This window comes from Paroedura picta, chromosome 15 (assembly GCF_049243985.1).
Source record: "Paroedura picta isolate Pp20150507F chromosome 15, Ppicta_v3.0, whole genome shotgun sequence".
NCBI classification, from domain to species: domain Eukaryota; kingdom Metazoa; phylum Chordata; class Lepidosauria; order Squamata; family Gekkonidae; genus Paroedura; species Paroedura picta.
The window spans coordinates 6,804,285-6,823,713 of NC_135383.1; the positions used below are offsets into that span (position 1 = coordinate 6,804,285).

General features: G+C 49.8%; 1 protein-coding gene across 1 annotated transcript; it reads left to right on the forward strand.

The window, feature by feature from the left end:
• Positions 1-220: 220 nt before the first annotated feature.
• Positions 221-13,803, forward strand: LOC143824298 (arylacetamide deacetylase-like 4). Its single transcript, XM_077311426.1, has 4 exons — positions 221-1,324; positions 11,142-11,358; positions 12,530-12,593; positions 13,032-13,803. Exons 2-4 carry the CDS (start codon positions 11,316-11,318, stop codon positions 13,801-13,803), a joined length of 879 nt encoding a protein of 292 aa, XP_077167541.1. The 5' UTR covers positions 221-1,324; positions 11,142-11,315.
• Positions 13,804-19,429: the final 5,626 nt, after the last annotated feature.

Here is a 19,429-nt window from a genome sequence, read left to right on the forward strand (position 1 = left end):
CCCATGAGCCCCTGCCGGCAGGGGCTCATGGGAATTGTAGTCCATGCACCTCTGGAGAACCACAGTTGGGCCACCTCTAGTGGGGTTTGATCTCATCCTTCCTCCAAGGAGACCAAGGCTGCATACAGGACCCTCTCCCTTCCCCATTTTGTCATCACAACAACCCTGCAAGGGAGATCAAACCGAGAGGCTGCGGATGACTCCAGATCACCCCCAGGAAGCAAACATCCCGACAAGATTGGAATTTGAACCTCGGTCTCCGTGATCTTTGTCCAACACCCTAACCCAGGGGTAGTCAAACTGCGGCCCTCCAGATGTCCATGGACTACAATTCCCAGAAGCCCCTGCCAGCATTCGCCACCCTGAGCCACCCAGGGACTCTTCTGCCCCAATGGTGCCTTGCTTCACAGGGAATGGTTCTGAACACTCATCTGCTTTGCACGGCAAGGTTGCAGCGAAGCTATTGTGCCTGGGGTGACGACACTAAGGTTGCTTTTGCAAAACGGTAACTGGGTGAAGGGGAAAGAGGTGTTGCAATCTGTTCTCTGCCTTGTTTGGCTGCTCCCGGTAGATCTTTAACTTGTTTTCACAGGCCAGTTGCCCCTTCTAATCTTTTCTTCAGAACCCTGCCTTAGCATTTTGAGTTCCGTTTTACTGTTCTTCCTTAGCACAGGCTGGAACGCCAGGCAACGACAGAACTCACAATGGAAATCAACAAGAACTCCTCTGTTTTCATCTTTTCGGCCACGCTGACAGCCCAAGGCATCCGGTTCTCCTATGTGAATTTCATTATTCCCCCCCCCCCCCAGACTGCAAACTTTAAATTTCATTTCCCGCTTGAGGACTTTCCAGCTTGAGGGCTTTCAGTGTGATAACGGATCATCGTTGGGCGACGGCAAACCAACCCTGTCCATCTTTAGCTTTGAAAAACCCACAAGGTCCCGTTAAGTCAGCTGCATTTTGAAAACACACAGGTGTTTCACCAAACTGCACGACGGATGTCCAGCGGCCTGTGGGATGGCCGCAAGAAGGCTTGCTCCGTGTTCGAATAAAATGCAGCGTTCTCAGCCGGGCTTCGGCTCACGCAAAATTACATAGTCGCTTCGACCCTTGGCCCTTGGCCCGACCTGTCTCACGCGGTTATGAGGACAGAGGAACGGAGGCGAGAGCCACGCTGCTTAAGTTCCTTGTCCGGAGGGTCAGCAACAAAGGCTCCAGACAAATACATCTGTCTCCGGCTAAACTACACATGGTGATGGAATTCACTGATGGGAACTGTCACATGGCCTAAGAAGGCAGCCGTGGAGGGTTTGCTAAATATCAGGTCTGTCTCTCCTGTGCTGTTTCCTGTATCCAAAATGACTTCTGGGCTGCTTTAAATCTCTATATTGCCTGTCTCTTTTTTTTTCTTTGCTAGAGGCTTAAAGCGGTTGTGGGGGAGTAATTTCTGATAGGAGAACACTCGGTGTGTGTGTGTGTGGGGGGGGAGTCACCCTTTTCTCATTGCCACAACTTTACTTCATATCAAGGCCAGCTGTTTTAAAGGACCACGCCACACATCTGGAGTGCTCATTCTGGAATCAGCGTAATGCCGTGCTGCAGGTTTGCACTGAGGACTGGATCAACTTGGTTTTCACTCCCTACTGGTTGTGAAACTTACTGGGTATCCTAGGCCCGATCGTTTTCTTTCAGCCTAACCTCCCTCCAAGTTTGGTGTAGTGGTTAGGAGTGCCGACTTCTAATCTGATGAGCCAGGATTGATTCCCCGCTCCCCCACATGCAGCCAGCTGGGTGACCTTGGGCTCGCCACAGTGCTGATAAAACTGTTCTGACCTAGCATTGATATAAAGGCTCTCTCAGCCCCACCTCCCTCACAGGGTGTCTGTTGTGGGGAGAGGAAAGGGAAGGCGACTGGAAGCCGCTTTGAGCCTCCTTTGGGTAGAGGAAAGCAGCATATAAGAACTAACTCTCCTCCTCCTCACAGGGCCGTTGTGAATATAAAACAACGAAGGGGAGTACTACGTCTGCTGTCTTGAGCCATGCAAAGTACGAATATGCCAAATATACTCTAAACAAATACATCTCTCTATATATATATATTTGTGGGACGTTTTGTTGTACGCTATTATACTTAAAAGCAATATTTTAAAAGACAAACCTGTGCATTTGGTTTCAGCAGAAGCAAAAGTTTAACAAAATCCCCCCTAAAAAACGCAGGCGGGTCAGAGGAGTGCCGTCTCTTGCATTCTACCATACGAGGATGACATCTGGTGGCAGGTTGGAAGTGAGTCTTTGCAAAGTCTATTGCGAAGACAGCACAAGGAGTACAGCCACGCCCGTCTTCTGTAGCGAGAAGAGCAAAAGTCCAGGAGCATTCCTGGAGTTTTTGGGGGTGGGGGTGGAGCCAAGGGAGGGGAGGGCCTTTGTGTTGTATCATGCCACAGTCACTACCTTCCGAGGCAGCTTTTTTCTCCAGGAGGACTGATCTCTGCAAACCTGGAGGTGGCTTAATGTGAAGCCCAGCAAGCACCTTTAAGGCCAACAGACTTTTATTCAAGGTATGAGCTTTCATGGGCAAGCACACTTCCTCCGATACGGTTGTCATGAAATGGAAGTCAGCAATATTTAAAGGCAAAGAAGTGAGAGTGAGTTATCACGCAGCACAATGGAAACGGCGAACCAATTCCAGAGAGAAATAGGACAAACCCAGCAAGCTGCATATGTTGTGTTTGTCTTCACTAGAGATTGAGTTGCGGGCCAGGTTCGATAAATATATGCCTACATTCAGAGGATAATGGGTGACTAGATAATTAGTTGCTGTCAGCAGGTGGTGAGACCTGGCCCTTCTGGCCTCTGCTTGTCCTCTCAAGCATGGAAGCATCTTTGAAGCTGGGCATTTGGCTGTTTTCTGTTTGCAAGCCAGAGAAATATAATATAAGGCAATGTAATTTAGAATGGCATGTATATATATATACACACACATGCCATTCTAAATTACATTGCATTATATTAGTCATAGATATATACCATCTGGAGATGGGCTGTAATTCTAGAGCAAGAGTAATCAAACTGCAGCCCTCCAGGAGCCCATGGACTACAATTCCCATGAGCCCCTGCCAGCTGGCAGGGGCTCATGGGAATTGCAGTCCATGGGCATCTGGAGGGCCGCAGTTTGTCTAGCCCTGTAGGGGATCTCCAGCTACTGCCCAGAAACTGGCAGCCCTACCTGGAGGGTGGGGGACTAGGAAAAGGCCATCATGTCTGCATTCTGGAGAAAAGGGGAAGAATGGAGGTGTCGGGTGAGGGGACCACAGCAGCAAGCAGTGTGGGGATGGGCAGAGGGTGGGGAGCATTGATACTTTGCATCTGCTTCCATTCCACGGAAAGGGGGGGGGGCAGTGGTTTTGCACCCCCTTGTCTGGAAGCAGCCCTTCTTAGGGCTCACTAAAGTGCCACAGGATTGTGATTTTGCAGCTCAACGATAAGGAGGGAAAGAAAACAGCAGAAAAGAAGAGCACTTCCTCTGAAACGTGTAGCGAATGTCGCAAAGAGAGCAGAGGACATACCGCGGAGATTGCTCAGTTAGTTGGCGTGCTGAGCCAAACCATTTTCGGAGACTAACAGGGCTAAGAAAGGAGTAGCCCTTTGAAAAATACGTCCCGGCTGGTGGTGGTTTGTGAAACGCCTCCAGCATTTTTAAAAAAAAACGAAATGAACCCAAAAGCCACAAAGCCTGGCTTTTATCCCGAGAAAGTCCCCACAGCTTTGGCGGGGAGCTCTATTTTCCCGAATAAATGCCAGCCTTTCTCGAGAGCTTAACAAGTGGGTGTCCAGGACAATCCATTGCTTATTTCCCAAAACGCCGTTAACACCACGAGTCCCCCCACCCCACCCACCCCGACCTCGCTGTTTTTCTTTCCATGCCATAATTCTCAGCAAACCCTCCGCATTCTGACCTTGTCGGATTTCTGCCCGCTTGAATAACTGAGCATTTATTTCCTTTGGGTTTTTTAAAAAAATATATTTAGGTGGGACTCCTTATTTCTGGAAGGGGACACTGTTCCGTTTGTTCCCCGTCCCAAAACTGAGCGGTCCTTGTTCGGGCCGTACACTAGGCCTCTGTGTCATTTCTCCCACCTCCTCAGGATTATCGGCCTGAGGTGGAAAATCAGTTTGCCAGGTGGCTTCGAGCAGCTCCCTTTCCTAAAAATAACACCCCCCAAATCTCTCTGCAGGGCTGCCAGAAACGCAAGGAGAAGCACGTTGGCTCCACAGGTCGGTCGCCTGATTCCAACTAATCTGTGCTTCTAAAATTCGTCTGGGCTTAAGCTGACTTAACCACACGCAATGGTGGTTCAGCCAGCATCTCAGGATACCGGAGAGAAGAACCAGATTTGGCACATTGTCAAGTTAGGATGAATCCTGACGTTAAATGCACTCTTTGTGGATCTTCCTATAATCCATTTGGGGGGAAAACGCAACCGTCCTCCAAATCCTTATATTTTACACCAGGTAAGAGTAAAAATAATAAAAAAAACGGAAGCAGATGTCGGAGTTGTTTCTTTCCTGGTGTAAAGGAAGGGCGAGGACTATCGAGTCGCAGCTGACTTAACGGTGACCCGGAAGTGTTTCCGAGGCAGCAGAGGTAGTTTGCCATTTCCGGCCTCTGCTTAACAACCTCGACTGCCTTGGTGGTCTTCAACCCCCCAAGGCCAGCCTTGCTTGGCCTGAGATCTGAAATCCGGTCGGCCTGAACCAACCCTGCACTATGCAGGACACAGCCCTATCGCTCCTCCACGCTAACCTGCCACCCCCTTGAGCCTTCACAGAATCAGCCTCTCCATCGGATGGCTCTCCAGCCTCTGTTTAAAAATCTCCGAAGATGGAGAACCCACCACCTCCCAAGGAAGCCTGTTCCACTGAGGAACCGCTCTAGCTGTCAGGAACGTTTTCCGGAGGTTTATAGACGGAATGACTTTTGAATTAGTTTCATCCCATTCATTCTGGTCCGTCCCTCCGGGCCAAGAGAGAACAATTCTGCTCCATCCTCTACATGGCACCAAGCCTTTGGTTCATGGCTGCAGTTGGGTAGGGATGGTGACAGATCTTGCTCAATCACGATCCCTTTCCACCCATCTTCCAATATCCCTGTATACATTTTTGGCCTTGCCTCTCATTTGTCAGAGGCCTGTTTTATATCACACTGCAATAACTTTAGCCTGTAGCCCTGGGCTTTTCTCCTCTCCCTAGGCTAGGAGATTACTTTTTGACACCTTTAATTCGCCCTGATGCAGGCTCTTTCAACCCACTTCGTAAACCATCTCATCAGGCTGGGCGTGACGCCCGCAAGAGATCCGTATAATCTTTGCGCGTCGAAACAAAGCACATGGACACACCCCTCTGGATCCAGGGTTTAACGTTTGTGCAATGGGCGCAGGGACCCTCTTGCATAAGGAAATAATGTGGCCAAGGTGCTTCAGATGCTATCTCTGCGGAGTGCTAAAGCTGACGGGAGATGGAGATGGGAACAAAGACGATGAGGCAAGCAGAGCAATTAAGGTATTTGTCCTACAGACCAAAGGAGTAGAAAAACAAGCCCAGCCAGTTGTGAAATAAAAAAACAACCAACATAACCGAAGTTGCATCTAAGTCTGTATTGGGGGGGGGGAGGGACTTCCTTCGGCATGTCTTCCGTGGGGTGTAATCAGAGGGTTGCTAATGGAATGGAATCCAATTGGTGAAGACAAGCATGATGGAAGGAATTCCTGCTAATGATTCTGTCCTGATTACTGGGCATCCACCCTAATCCATGGTTGCTTCATTGGTGTCAGGTTAACCCAAAACCCACATCTCAGCTGTGGGAGGAGGATGTAGTCGGGGTGACACACATACTTTTGTGGTCTAGGACAGGGGTAGTCAACCTGTGGTCCTCCAGATGTTCATGGACTACAATTCCCACGAGCCCCTGCCAGCATTTGCTCGTGGGAATTGTAGTCCATGAACATCTGGAGGACCACAGGTTGACTACCCCTGGTCTAGGCAATGTCCTGTGGGGGCCTTTGGCCATGGATCCTCCATGTTCACAGGGAGGAGGCTGTAGACTCCCTCCAGCTTGGTGTAGTGGTTAGGAGCACTGGCTTTTAATCTGGCAAGATGGGTTTGATTCCCCGCTCCCCCACATGCAGCCAGCTGGGCGACCTTGGGCTCGCCACAGCACTGAGAAAGCTTCTTCAGTAATATCGGGGGTCTCTCAGCCTCACCTCCCTCACAGGGTGTCTGTGATGCGGAGAGGAAAGGGAAGGGGATTGTAAGCCGCTTTGAGACTCCTTCGAGTAGAGAAAAGTGACATATAAGAACCAACTTCTTCTTCAGTAATCTCAGGGCTGTCTCAGCCTCACCTCTCTCACAGGGTGTCTGTTGTGGGGAGAGGAAGGGAAGGCAAATGTAAGCTGCTTTGAGACTCCTTCGGGTAGAGAAAATCAGCATATAAGAACCAACTCTTCTTCTGACTGAGCAGTAATATCGGGGCTGTCTCAGGTTCACCTCCCTCGCAGGGTGTCGGTTGCGGGGAGAGCAAGCGTAGGTGATCGTAAACCATCTTGAGGCTCCTTCAGGTAGTGAAAAGTGGGGGACCAAAATCCCAGCTCTTCTTCAGCTCTTCTTTTTCTCAGCCTTTCCGACCCACTTGGGACTGTTGTCAGGAGAGAATGAAAAAGAGGAACTAGGTACAGTTCTTCCAGGGCTCTCCTGTGCCCTAGAGGGGAAGGATCCCCCACCCTGAATTACTGGGAGAACCTGAGCTAGATTCAAGATACTTTAGAGACCAATGAGATTTTTTTGGGGGGGAGGGGGTGTCATATATTTTTGAGTCAAATCTGCTGGAATCCCCAGCGAATTCTGAAGAAAACCTACCCAATTCCCTCTGGCCTCTATTGAGTCAGTGGCACCTGCCCAGTGGCATGTGCCACTGACCCAATAGAGGCCAGAGCTCTATCTGAACCATTGGCACACTGTTGTGCAAGCTGCCGGATCAATTCAGCCTCCGTTGTTTCCCTGAAGAATGACTGCCTGCATAATTGTGAGTGACAACTGGGCTCTTTCTTCACAACTCACCTTGCCAGCCGAACAGCAAAGAGGCAGGCGGAGGAAAGCCGAGCAGACAGCTCCGTGGAGTCACCTGGGAAGTTGGCACGGCCTTCCCAGGCATCCCTGCACCGCATCCCCTTCCGAAAGGGGAAATGGTCCTGCTCCTTGCCATCTTGCTTGCTGCCGGAGGCGTCCTGGCAGCCCTTTTGCTCGCAGTGGGCCTGGGGGCAATTTATTATGACCTCACCAGGACCAAGCTGCCCCCTGAATTTGACCATCCACTAAAGCTTCGCGTTGTGCACTGCGGGTTCATTATGACGCTCATGGCGGTGAGTTGACCCGGGGTCTGAAAGCAGAGGGGGGCGGGGGCGGGAGGGTAATTGAGGGCATGAGAAGGGTGTTTGCAGGAACCCTGAACACGTGCAGATTCTGAAGTTTTTCTGGACACCCCCTAAAATAGTGGTGAGTGCTCCTTCACTGGCAGTTTTGAAGCAGCGGCTGGACAGATCCTTCTCCTGGATGCTTGAGGATGATCCTGCGTTGAGCAGGGTGTGGACTAGATGGCCTGGATGGCCCCTTCTCACTCTAGGATTCTATGAGTCCAGTTCAGCAGTGGAAGGGGCTGGCTAAGGAGGTGGGGAGCTCCCTCTCACTGGTGGTCTTCAAGCAGGGACAAGCTGGACAGATCCTTCTCTTGGATGCTTGAGGCTGATCCTGCCTTGAGCAGGGGGCTGGACTAGATGGCCTGGATGGCCCCTTCCAACTCTATGATTCTATGATTCTATGGCCTGTATGGCCCCTTCCCACTCTAGGATTCTAGGAGTCCAGTTCAGCAGTGGAAGGGGCTGCCTAAGGAGGTGGGGAGCTCCCCCTCACTGGCCGTCTCCAAGCAGCGGCTGGACAGATCCTTCTCCTGGATGCTTGAGGCTGATCCTGCACTGAGCAGAGGGTGGGACTCGATGGCCTGTCTGTCCCCTTCCAGCTTTGTGATCCTACGATTCTATGCCTTGATTGAATGAATGGTGACAGATTGATGTCGGAGTGAGGCCATTCGGCTGGATCCGGCACGGCGCTCACAAGAGATTGGGGAAACTTTTCCCACTCCACCCAAAATGTTCTCACTAATTCGGGATGCCAGCCTCCAGGTTGGCACTTCTTCAGACTACAGAGGTCAGTTCCTCTGGAAAAAATAGAGGATGGGGTCTATAACATTATACCCCACCGAGGTCTCCTCGAGCTTCATCCCTAGATCCCTGAGAGTTTCCCTACCTAACTCTGATCACTGTAGTGGCTGGGGGAGACCTGGTAACTGTACCCCCAGTCCTGGCCTTGAGGGTCCCTTCTGCGTCCCATCCATTCGATTTCATCATGCGGAATGGATGTGCAAAAGAAGCTATAGTTATCGTATTGCTACATTGTCCTTTCCCCCACCCATTGGTCATTCCTCCTGCCCTTGAGGTGGGCTACTGTCGGATTTTTCAGGGGGGAGGGAGGACAACGAGGAGAAGTGTTCCCAAATGCCTCAAAATGGTGGGCATGGGGGGAAACCCAACGGCATGCATTCCCACATTGGGGAAGCCCTGAATTTGACCCCATTAGACCTCGCTTGAAAAGACTACAAGACAAATTCCATTGCCGTGGGGCACGTAGGGGGCAATTTGGGACGGAGCCTGTAGAAGCATATTTTCATGCCTAAATGGGCGGAAAAGGCGACCTTTTAAAAATGCGGATCCGAACGATATCGCTGGTGCAGAAACAGTCACAGGGGGGTGGTTGTCGAGAGGATAAACGGAATGCCCTGAGGTCCTTGCGTGAGATTAAAAATGTATGAAGGAAACATGATGTGCAAGTAGCCTTGAGTGAGCTCTCTGTCTAAGCCAATGGCTATATTCCTTCTTCCAGGGAGTCCCTCACCGGAGAGATCTCATTAGCCAATACGTTGACCCTGCTTTAATTGGCCTCTTTCTGGGGCTGCCCTGTAGATTTACACAGGGCCATCCAGTGAGCAAAGGTGAAAGAATTAACGCTGGGCCCAGGAAATGGTAGGACACACCCTGACCTGGATGGTCCACATCTGCCTGATCTGGCCGGCTCTTGAGAGCTAAGCAGGACCAGCCCTGGTTGGGATTTGGATGGGAAATAAGGTCCCCAGGTCCCCCCATCCATCAGCTTGCATCGGAGTAAGGCTTGCTTAATCCAGACAGGGAGCCTCCTGGAGGTTTGAGGATGGAGCCTAGAGAGGACAGGACAGGACAGGAACGTCAGAATACCATAGAGTCTGCCCAACCACTTCTGAACAGCTCTTGGCCGGAAAACCTTTCAGAGTTGCCATAGATCAGTTGCAATGCTCTGGCATTTCTCCCGACGTCTCATACAATCTACATCTGGGCTGGCTCAGAGATGAGACGCCTTGAGCCTGTGGGTGGAAGAGGTGTGGGGTATAAGGTCTGCTGCTTCAACAGAGAGCTTATGTAAACTCTAGAGCATGCTTTCTCAACCAGGGGTTTGTGAATCCTTGGGGTTTCTTGACGGCCCTGGAAGTTTCCTGAATGAATTGGAGTTTATATATATATGTGTGTGTGTGTACTTAGATATATAATATATATATTTGTTAAGCATTTATCAGGTGGTATGACCATTTATAGAGCCTCTTGTGGCGCAGAATGGTAAGGCAGCAGACATGCAGTCTGAAAGCTCTGCCCATGAGGCATGAGCTGCATTTTGGGAATCTGGGGTGGAGGCACAGTGACGCTTTGAGAGGGAGCTGTGTTTAAACAGTCTCTTTGAAACGCGAGTCAGAACAAATTTTGGAGTCTGATGGCACCTTTAATGCCAATTGAGTGTACTTCACAGGATGCACACGAAAACCTGCAACTGAAACCCAACGTTCTTGGTTTCCAGATTTGTTCTGCCGCTTCAGACTGACATATCGACTTCCTCGAACTTATCTTTGGCATACATCTCGAAGCTGTTTACACAATTTAGAGTGTAATTGCCAGTCTTTACAATCCTTCCTTGCAGCAGAAAAGAGCTGTCAAAGTTGAGGGCAAGGTGTTTTTGTGATTACCGGCTTGGGACATTAGCACCTGGGGTGGTTTTGCAACTTGCAAAGTATTCGCTAAGGTGCTGACCTGTAGAATGGACGGCAGGTGGAAGATGAGACTCTGGGGGGGCTCGTCTACATTAAAAGAATCCCACGCAAACAGAAAACTAGCTCAGCAAGCAAAGGGAGGGATGGAGGGAATTTTCTTGCTGCTTTTGACATACAAGACGATTCATGTGAATCCATCCATTGCTTGCCTGTGTGGCCAGAAGCGGTCCATATGCGACCCTCCCAGGATCGGCTCAGAGTGGTGTACATACATAATCACCAATCAGCAAACCATTAAACCTAACTTGAAAACGTTCCCCTAGACACTCTGTGGAGAATTTGTTGCTAGCACGGTTTGATGATGATGATGATGTTATCCGTTCAGTCGTGTCTGACCCTTGGCGATTCTATAGGAAAGCCTTTGCCACACGTCTCTGTCAATGACCGCCTCTTTCAGTTGGTTCATGGTCACCCCTGTGTCGCCTTTGATCATGTCGATCCAGTGGATCCTTTGGCGACCACGTTTCCTTTTCCCGCTGACCATGCCGGGCATTAATGATTTCTCTAGCGAGTTTGATCGCATGATGTGTCCAAAGTAAGTGAGCTTTAGACGTAATATCTCCCCTTCGAATGACATACTTGGTTTGCTTCTCTCTAAGACTATCTTGTTGGTAACTTTGGCTGTCCATGGTATTCGCAGCATTCCTCTCCAACACCATAATTCAGAAGCCTCTATTCTCCTGTCTTCCTTCTTTGGGGGGATTGCCCAAAGTGGACAGGCTAGACCAGGCAGCTCACAGCTTTTGTCCAGTTGCCAGATGTTGCCACCTCCCTCTTGCCTGTTCTCCTGGGCCAGGGGTGGCCAACTGCGGCTCTTCAAATGTCCATGGGCTGCAACCACCGCAGAAACCCCACAGGATAACTTTAATCCTTGTGACTATGTTCTTTTCTTTCTCGAAACCAGGGGAAGATTTGCGAATTCCTGGGCATCTGCCGGACCCTTGACGCCGTCCGGTTTGTACTGAGGTTCTGGACGTTCAGGTTGGACCCAAGTCTCGTTGCCAAAGACCTGCTTTTCGATGGAGTCCCTGTCCGGGTTTACCAGCCTAAGGCTCCATCTGCTGGTCGGAGGAAAGGAATGCTTCTCTTCCACGGGGGAGCTGGAGTGGCTGGAACGATCGGTGAGAGTTCGTATTGCGGTAGACTTGCCGTCAAGTCTATGGGATTTGAATCAGTTTCGTGTTGGCCATATTATTTGGGGCTTCCTTGAGAATGGGTGGAAGGACCCGCAAGCCATCTGTTTGGGGCAGCTTCAGCGCCAATGAAGATTTAAAAAAAAAAATACAAGGGGAAGGGAAGGGAGACGCCTGTGCGGAAGCAGGATTTTGTATTCCCGGTGTTTGGGTTCTCATATTCCTGGTTTTCCCATTGCACAAGTTCTAGTACTTACCCTCAAGGGCATACATGATCAGGGCCTAGTGTACTTGAGGGACCACCTCTCTGCCTACCACCCCTCAAAGAGCTTTAAGCTCTGCTACCTCCCACCGGCTGGTGATCCTTGGCCCCAAGGAAGCTCGCTTGACCTCAAGCAGGTCCAGAGCTTTCTCTGTCCTGGCCCCTACCTGGTAGAATGAGCTCCATGGGGAGATCAGGTCCCTGACGGAACTAGAAGAATTTCACGGGGCCTGCAAAAGAGAGCTCTTCCACCAGGCATTTGAGGTCAACCAGAACCAACACCTTTCACTAGGCCCTCAAGCTCCATCTTATGAATCCGTATATAAAATTGTCATTTATGTAATGCTTTGCTAAGCACAGACCCAAATCAGGCTGTTTTCCCCCGGGGCTGTCATTTCACGTTTTTAAAATCGCAAACATCTCGGTTATGTTTTCAAAGTGTTTGTGATCCTTATACTCAATCCTTAGATGGAGGGAGAGCCTCTTGTGGCGCAGAGTGGTAAGGCAGCTGCCTGAAAGCTTTGCCCATGAGGTTGGGAGTTCGATCCCAGCAGCCGGCTCAAGGTTGACTCAGCCTTCCATCCTTCCGAAGTCGGTAAAATGAGTACCCAGCTTGCTGGGGGGTAAACGGTCATGACTGGGGAAGGCACTGGCAAACCACCCCGTATTGAGTCTGCCATGAAAACGCTGGAGGGCGTCACCCCAAGGGTCAGACATGACTCGGTGCTTGCACAGGGGATACCTTTACCTTTACCTAGATGGAGGACTTCTACAGTCTTAAGAGAACCGTAAGCCATCCTAAAAAGAGATAATTTCCCCCTTCTAAAAAGCTTTATGACGCTAAAGGTCTTTTCTGAATTCCTGTTCCGACTTTTCCTTTCCTTTTCCCCTCCTTAGATTGTTATCAAAACATTTGCAACAGAATCACCAAGGGAGCTGATGTCGTGCTTGTATCTGTCGGGTAAGTGAATTCGACCAAGTCAACAAATGCACATTCAAGTATACAGTGGAACAAAGATTCAAACGGGTAGCTGCATCGATCTGAAGGGGTGGAACAAAGGAACACAGTTTGAGTCCGGTAGCCCCTTTAAGAACAACAGGTTTAATTTCATGGATTGATTTCATTTATTTTGATATTTTTATACTGTACCCTTGTGAAGAGTCACCTTGGGGAGGTTCACGGTCAATATATAAAATACCTGTGAACCACTGACATTAAACTGTCATCATCATTAAAGATAAAACATTAAAAAGAGCAATCGTTACAAATTCCGGGTGTGAGCTTTCATGCACATGATTACTTCCTCAGATATGCATTCGGCATCCATTCCTCCATCCCACCTGATCCAGGAAAGAGCCCCGTAAGCTAACCCTCTGCTTCTTTGTTACGTCTTCCTAGCTACGGCTTGTCTCCCGAGCACCCGTATCCCAGCCAGTACAAGCAGTGTCTGGCAGCGACGGTCCACTTCCTGCAAAACGCAGAGACCTACGGAGTAGATCCTTCCCAAGTCGTCATCTTCGGGGACAGCGCAGGGGGCAATTTCACTTCTGTGGTCGCCCAACAGCTGACAAAGAGAGGAGACCTCCCCAAGCTACGAGCTCAAGCGCTGATCTATGGCGGCTTCCAAGCGATGGACTTCCAGCTGCCTTCCTACCTGCAGAACTCTTCGATGCCTTTCCTGACCCAGGAAAACACGGTCATTTTTGGCCTGAACTATTTTAACAAGGACCCAGCTCTGAAAGAAGACGTCCTGAGAGGCTCCCACGTGCCCGATGACTTCAGGCTGAAATACCGAAAGTGGGTGAACGCCGATAACATTCCGCAGAAATTTAAGCGCGGTTACCGGGAGGTGCCGCTTGCTCCTTACAAGCCTGAGGTTTATGAGAAGTTCCCGGAGCTGATGGATTTAACTTTTTCGTCCCTTTTTGCCGAAGACCACGTCATCAGGCAGCTTCCGGAAACCTTGTTCGTGACCTGCGAGCACGAAGTCTTTCGAGACGACAGCCTGTTGTACATGAAACGGCTGGAGGACTGCGGGGTGAAGGTCCGGTGGTTCCACTCAAAGCAGGGGTTTCACGGGGTGATGAACTTTATCGACGTCGGGATTCTCTCCTTTCCGGCAGGGGTAGAAATTGTGAACTGTATTATAGACTTTGTCGAAAGCTTGTGAGAGGTTTCCTTGTGACGGTTCGCGACAGCTAAAACAGGCAGGGCCTTACCCATGGAGATAGGGTCACCGGGCTCCGCAGAGAAACACAAAGCTGAAAGGGGTCTCAAAGATCATCTAGTCCAACCCCCTGGGCAATGCTGAAAATGCACAACTGCCCCCTCTTTACTCCCCCACTGACCCAGGCTCTACCCCCAGAGGAAGACAAAAAAACCTTCTGGATCTTTGGACCAGGCTGGCCGGGAAGAAAACATTTTCCTGACCTCAAGCTATGAGCCTCAGGGGAGGGCATTATTTGAATACAATAAATACATAAATTGTAGGCATTACCCTGGGCGTGTAGGAAAGGGCTACTGAGAGCCAAGATCTCACTCGGCCTTTCTGCCCTTCCTCTCACCATCGGCCTAAATTCACAGTGAGAAAGTTGGGGTGGGATATGAAGGTCATTATTTGACTCTAGAAGAAAAAGGAATAATTCTACAAAGAAGGTTAGGCAATCCTTGTGTGTGTGTGTGTGGGTGTGTGTGTGTGTGTCTAAAGCCAGATCGCCCTTCCATTCATGTCACATGATGAGCATAGTCTTGTAAATCAGTGGTCCCCAACCCCCGGTCTGCAGACCGGTCTCAGTCCGTAGATCAGTCGGTACCAGGCCACAGCTCCTCCTCCTTCCCGGATGCTGCCTCGGAGGCTGCCCTGCCACTCTGCCGCCAGCTCACCTTTGGTGCTCTCCAGCAGCCGCCATGGCTGGGGCTCCCCCTCAGCATGGAACCGCAGCTGCTGCTGGCAGCACCCCCCAGCGGGCAGCGGGAAGTCAGGGGCACTGGCGGGAAAGCAAGTGGAGCAGGGACTCAGGCAGCGGTGGCAACGTCCCTTGGCAAAAGACTACCCCCCTCCCCAGGCCTCAGTAAAATTGTCAAGCGTTGACTGGTCCCCGGTGATAAAAAGGTTGGGGACCACTGTTGTAAATATAGTTTCTGAAATGATTGCGTGCATCTTGGTTTTTCCAGCAAACAAGGACATCGGCATGATGAGGACTTCCCTTACAATGAACGTGGCGTTCCTGTGGCCTTTAAAAGTCTGAAAAGATGCCCCCCACAACTGAAAACAGCTGTCAGACCTCCCTGTTGATTACAAACAAGGGAGGCCAGACTGTGGCTCTCCAGATGTCTATGGACTACAATTCCCATGAGCCTCTGCCAACGTGTGCTGGCATGGGCTTGTGGGGATTGTAGTCCGCGGACATCTGGAGAGCTACAGTTTAGCCATCCCTGGTGAATGGCCACTAGGAGGCGGTCAAAACTCCCAAATAGGAGACCATGGGACCAATACTAGCAGGTGAAATCAGAAAATCAGTGAAATGTTATTAATTGGGTCTTACTCCCAGGAAAGGGTCTTGAGGATTGCAGCCTAAGAAACTGTAACTCATTATTGTTGTTAACTAGTTTAGAGAACCAGTTACTGTATTTGTCTTGGTTAGATATGAACTTTATGTCATTCTATTTCACTTGGTAATTTCTGCAGTTCATGTCCTTTTGTCCGTGTGATTAATTTAATTTAATTTAGTTTTCATCATTATCTCCTACATAAAAATGTGCCTAATACGGACCCACTCATTGCACCCGAAGAAATCCACTGGAATAAAAATTGTTAGGTGCTGGAAGATTCCTGTTCTTTGTTGTATAATATCCCCCCCCCCAAAAAAAAAACTCAAAACAAAAAACGTCCATGTAAGAATATCCTGACACCCTAGCTGTGGATAACATCTTGTTAGAGATAACAGAAAGACCACATTAACCCGGATGCAAATGTTCAATTTCCCCCAAAATCTTTATCAAGCTGTATGGTGACAGAGAAAGATGGGGGGGGGGGGGTAGAAAAGCATCATCAAGTCTTAGCTGATTTAGGCGACCCTGCAGGGGTGGTCAAACTGTAGCCCTCCAGATGTCCACAGACTACAATTCCCACGAGCCCCTTCCAGCATATGCTAGCGGAAGCTCATGGGAACTGTAGTCCGTGGACATCTGGAGAGCCACAGTTTGGCTACTCCTGTTTCTAGTACCTCCTCAGGGCCATGCCGGCAGGGACTCATGGGAATTGTAGTCCACGGACATCCAGTGAGCCACAGAGGGGGCCAGAACAAGTGCTGTGGTCTCCTTTACCATGGGAAGGACACAGGCCTACAGGGTGTTGGTGTAAACAGCTGTGTGGAAAGAGAGAGACTGGAAATTAAGTGGCCCACGAGGAACCTGGGAGGGTTTACTGATATTCGACATGGGGGACCCTAGTCTGAGGCCATGCAGGAGCTGACCCAGTTTCTGTGTCTTTTAAAGCGATATTCTTGGAGCTGATGTTTGACTCCGATCAGAGCCATGTAGCTGGAGCCAGCTCTTTCATAAACATAACATGTAGCTTAGCCCACCAGGCTCCCATGCTCCATGGTCCTTCAGCAGAATCATAGAATCATAGAATCATAGAGTTGTAAGGGACCTCATTGGTCATCTAGTCCAACCCCCTGCAATACACAGGACACTCACATCCCAATCGCTCATCCACTGTAACCTGCCACCCCTTTGCCTTCACAGAATCAGCCTCCCCGTCCGATGGCTCTCCAGCCTCTGCTTAAAAATCTCCAAAGATGGAGAACCCACCACCACCTCCCGAGGAAGCCTGCTCCACTGAGGAACCGCTCAAACTGTCAGGAACTTCTTCCGGAGGTTTAGATGGATTTTCTTTTGTTTTTTTAATACCCTGCTTTCCACTGCCTGAAGGAGGAGATGGATAGAGGAAGACCCGAGTTCCAATCGATCTGAATTCAGCAGGATTTATACTGGGGAAAAAAAACAAAGTAAGTGCAGAATCAGCCTAGGATGGAGGGCCACCAAGAACAGCTCTGTAGAGGAAAACCATGGCAAACCAGCTTTTCATTTGCTCTGAAAAGTCCCTTCCTGGAACGGCCACAAGGGCAGTTACAACTTGGCTCACTCTTCTAGACGGAGCTGTTTAACCTCCAAGTTTTTTCTATTATTCCCTTTCCCACCCCCCCACCCCCTCCATTTCTTCTATTGGGGTGGTCCTGGCAGGCATAAACAACACACAAAGCCTACAAGTGGGTCATTCCTTGTAGAATGTAGATGACTAACCAGACCAATGAGCGTCTTGCACCTCATTTTGAAGATGTCAGCACCCTCACTTCCTGGCCCTGCCCATCCGGAGGAGCCCAGCAGGACTTCAAAGTGGTGAGAATTCCCTGGAGCTGCACCACAGAGCTCATCGTGTGGGTCTCTGGGTTGCATGCACCGCATTCAAACTGGTTGCATGTCATGCCCCTTTGCCACAAGACACACAGAGTTAATTAAGGTGCCCTGCTGCTGGTCTCGGACGGTATACCGGAAACATCTACTCACGATAATCACGGCTGGGTGCGCCTTTCCCGGTGCCCTGTAGACAGCTGTTGATAATAATCACCTACCAAAACAGCAACTCTTATTACAGCACTTCCAAGTTGCAAAGCGCTGGCCAATTTTTTTTTAAAAAAGCTCCGCCTGGTGACACATCCTGAGCTGCATGATTTGTAGGATGAGTCACTTGGCAGGCATCCCACGGTTCTGAAATTTTTTTTAGGAGGGGTGGGGGCTGCTCCTTGCTTCTGGGATACTCTAAGGCAGGGGTAGTCAACCTGGGGCCCTCCAGATGTCCATGGACTACAATTCCCATGAGCCCCTGCCAGCAAACGCTGGCAGGGGCTCATGGGGATTGTAGTCCATGAACATCTGGAGGACCCCAGGTTGACTACCCCTGCCCTAAGGGGTAGTTAAACTGTAGCCCTCCAGATGTCCATGGACTACAGTTCCCATGAGCCCCTGCCAGCGTTCGTTGACTACCCCTGCCCTAACTGGATACCCGCGTTTCAAAATTAAACAAAATGGGAAATCTGAGGGAGAAGTGCAAAAAAATTAAATTGAGGGGGAAGTGCAAAAAGAAAGAAAAAAATCAAAATAAATCATCTTCTTAAATGTTTTCTCTTCCAGAATGACTGAAATGTGTTTTACGACAATGTTTTTCCTCAGGACATGCAGTAGGAAGACTTTTATATAATATGTAATTGTACCAATCTCTATGCAAACCACCTTGATCCCCCGAGGAGCCTGATATATAAAAATTAAATTAATTAAATTAAATTAAATAAATATCCTCTACTTAGCTTTAGACTTTCCCCAAGGGAATGGTACTCCAGGTCCTTAAACATCTTCGTTGCCCTCTCCTGGACTTTCCCTAGCTTTACAATGTCCCTTGGGAGATATGGTGACCAGACCTGCACAGACAGTACTCCAAACGACAGAGGTCAGTCACTGTTCTCTCAGAGCTCTCTCAGCCTTACCAACCTCACATGGTGCCTGTTGTGAGGAGGGAAGGAAAGGTGATGGTTAAGTCGCTTTGAGACTCCTTAGGATAGAGGAAAGCGGGGTATAAAAACCAAACTGTCATCTTCTTCTTCCACATGTGAGTCAGCGGGATGACCTTGGGCCAGTCACAGTTCTCTCTGAGCTCTCTCAGCCCCACCGCTGCTTGAAGACCGCCAGGGAGGGAGAGCTCCCCACCTCCTTAGACAGCCCATTCTGCAGCTGAACTACAATCATAGACTCCTAGTTGGAAGGGGCCAAACAGGCCATGTAGTCCAACCCGCTGCTCAATGCCAGATCAGCCTAAAGCAGTGGTTCTCAACCTGGGGCTCGGGACCCCTTTGGGGGTTGAATGACCCTTTCACAATGGTCGCGGCAGAGTGAGCAGCTTGGCCGGGGGGGGGGCACCCCTGTTGCCACTCCTCCTGAAGGTGCTCGCCAATTTATATACAACATAAAGCCAATTTATATACAGTCATGAACAATGGATCTTCACGCCATTGGTCAGTTTCGGTTTAATTTCCGGGAAAGAACACTTGCATAATTTTATGGTTGGGGGTCACCACCACCCGGATATTAAAGGGTCCCGGCATTAGGAAGGTTGAGAACTACTGGTCTCAGGCATCCAGGAGAAGGATCTGTCCAGCTGCTGCATGAAGACTGCCAGTGAGGGGGAACTCACCACCTCCTTAGGCAGCCCATTCCATTGCGGAATTTCCGCGACTGAGCAAATTTTTTTCCAGATATCTAGCTAGTACCATTCAAAACATGGACAAGACTGTTTAATGTAGGTCCTCTCCTCTGCTGCCAGCAGGAACCTTTCCCTGCCCTCCTCTAAGTGACAACCTTTCAGATACTTCAAGAGAGCCATCCTGTCCCCTCTCCACCTCCTCTTCTCCAGGCTGAACCTCCCCCAGTCCCTCAGCTTTTCCCCACAGGACCCGGGCCCGGGGTCCTCCTTGTCGCTGTCTTCTGCTCCCTCTCCATTTTGTCCGCCTCCTTTTTGAAACGAGGCCTCCAGGCAGAAACCAGGTCCTAAACGATTTCCACTCGTGTGCTTCTAATGAAGGAGGGTGTGACTCACCTAAACAGATGAAGGCATCCGTTCTGCTTGCCTTTAAGTTACCCCTGGACTCCTCTTTTATTAAACAAGACATTGTGGTGAGTCTTCTCAAATCACCCGTCTAATAGCAGCTCCTCATCTCGGCAAAGATGGCAATGATACCACA

Bases quoted from the DNA above. Each gene is read 5' to 3' on its own strand.
- LOC143824298 (XM_077311426.1), top strand. From the start codon at position 11,316: ATGCTTCTCTTCCACGGGGGAGCTGGAGTGGCTGGAACGATCG. The intron at 11,359-12,529 runs GTGAGAGTTCGT...TCCCCTCCTTAG, and splicing joins TGGAGTGGCTGGAACGATCG to ATTGTTATCAAAACATTTGC. The intron at 12,594-13,031 runs GTAAGTGAATTC...ACGTCTTCCTAG, and splicing joins GTCGTGCTTGTATCTGTCGG to CTACGGCTTGTCTCCCGAGC.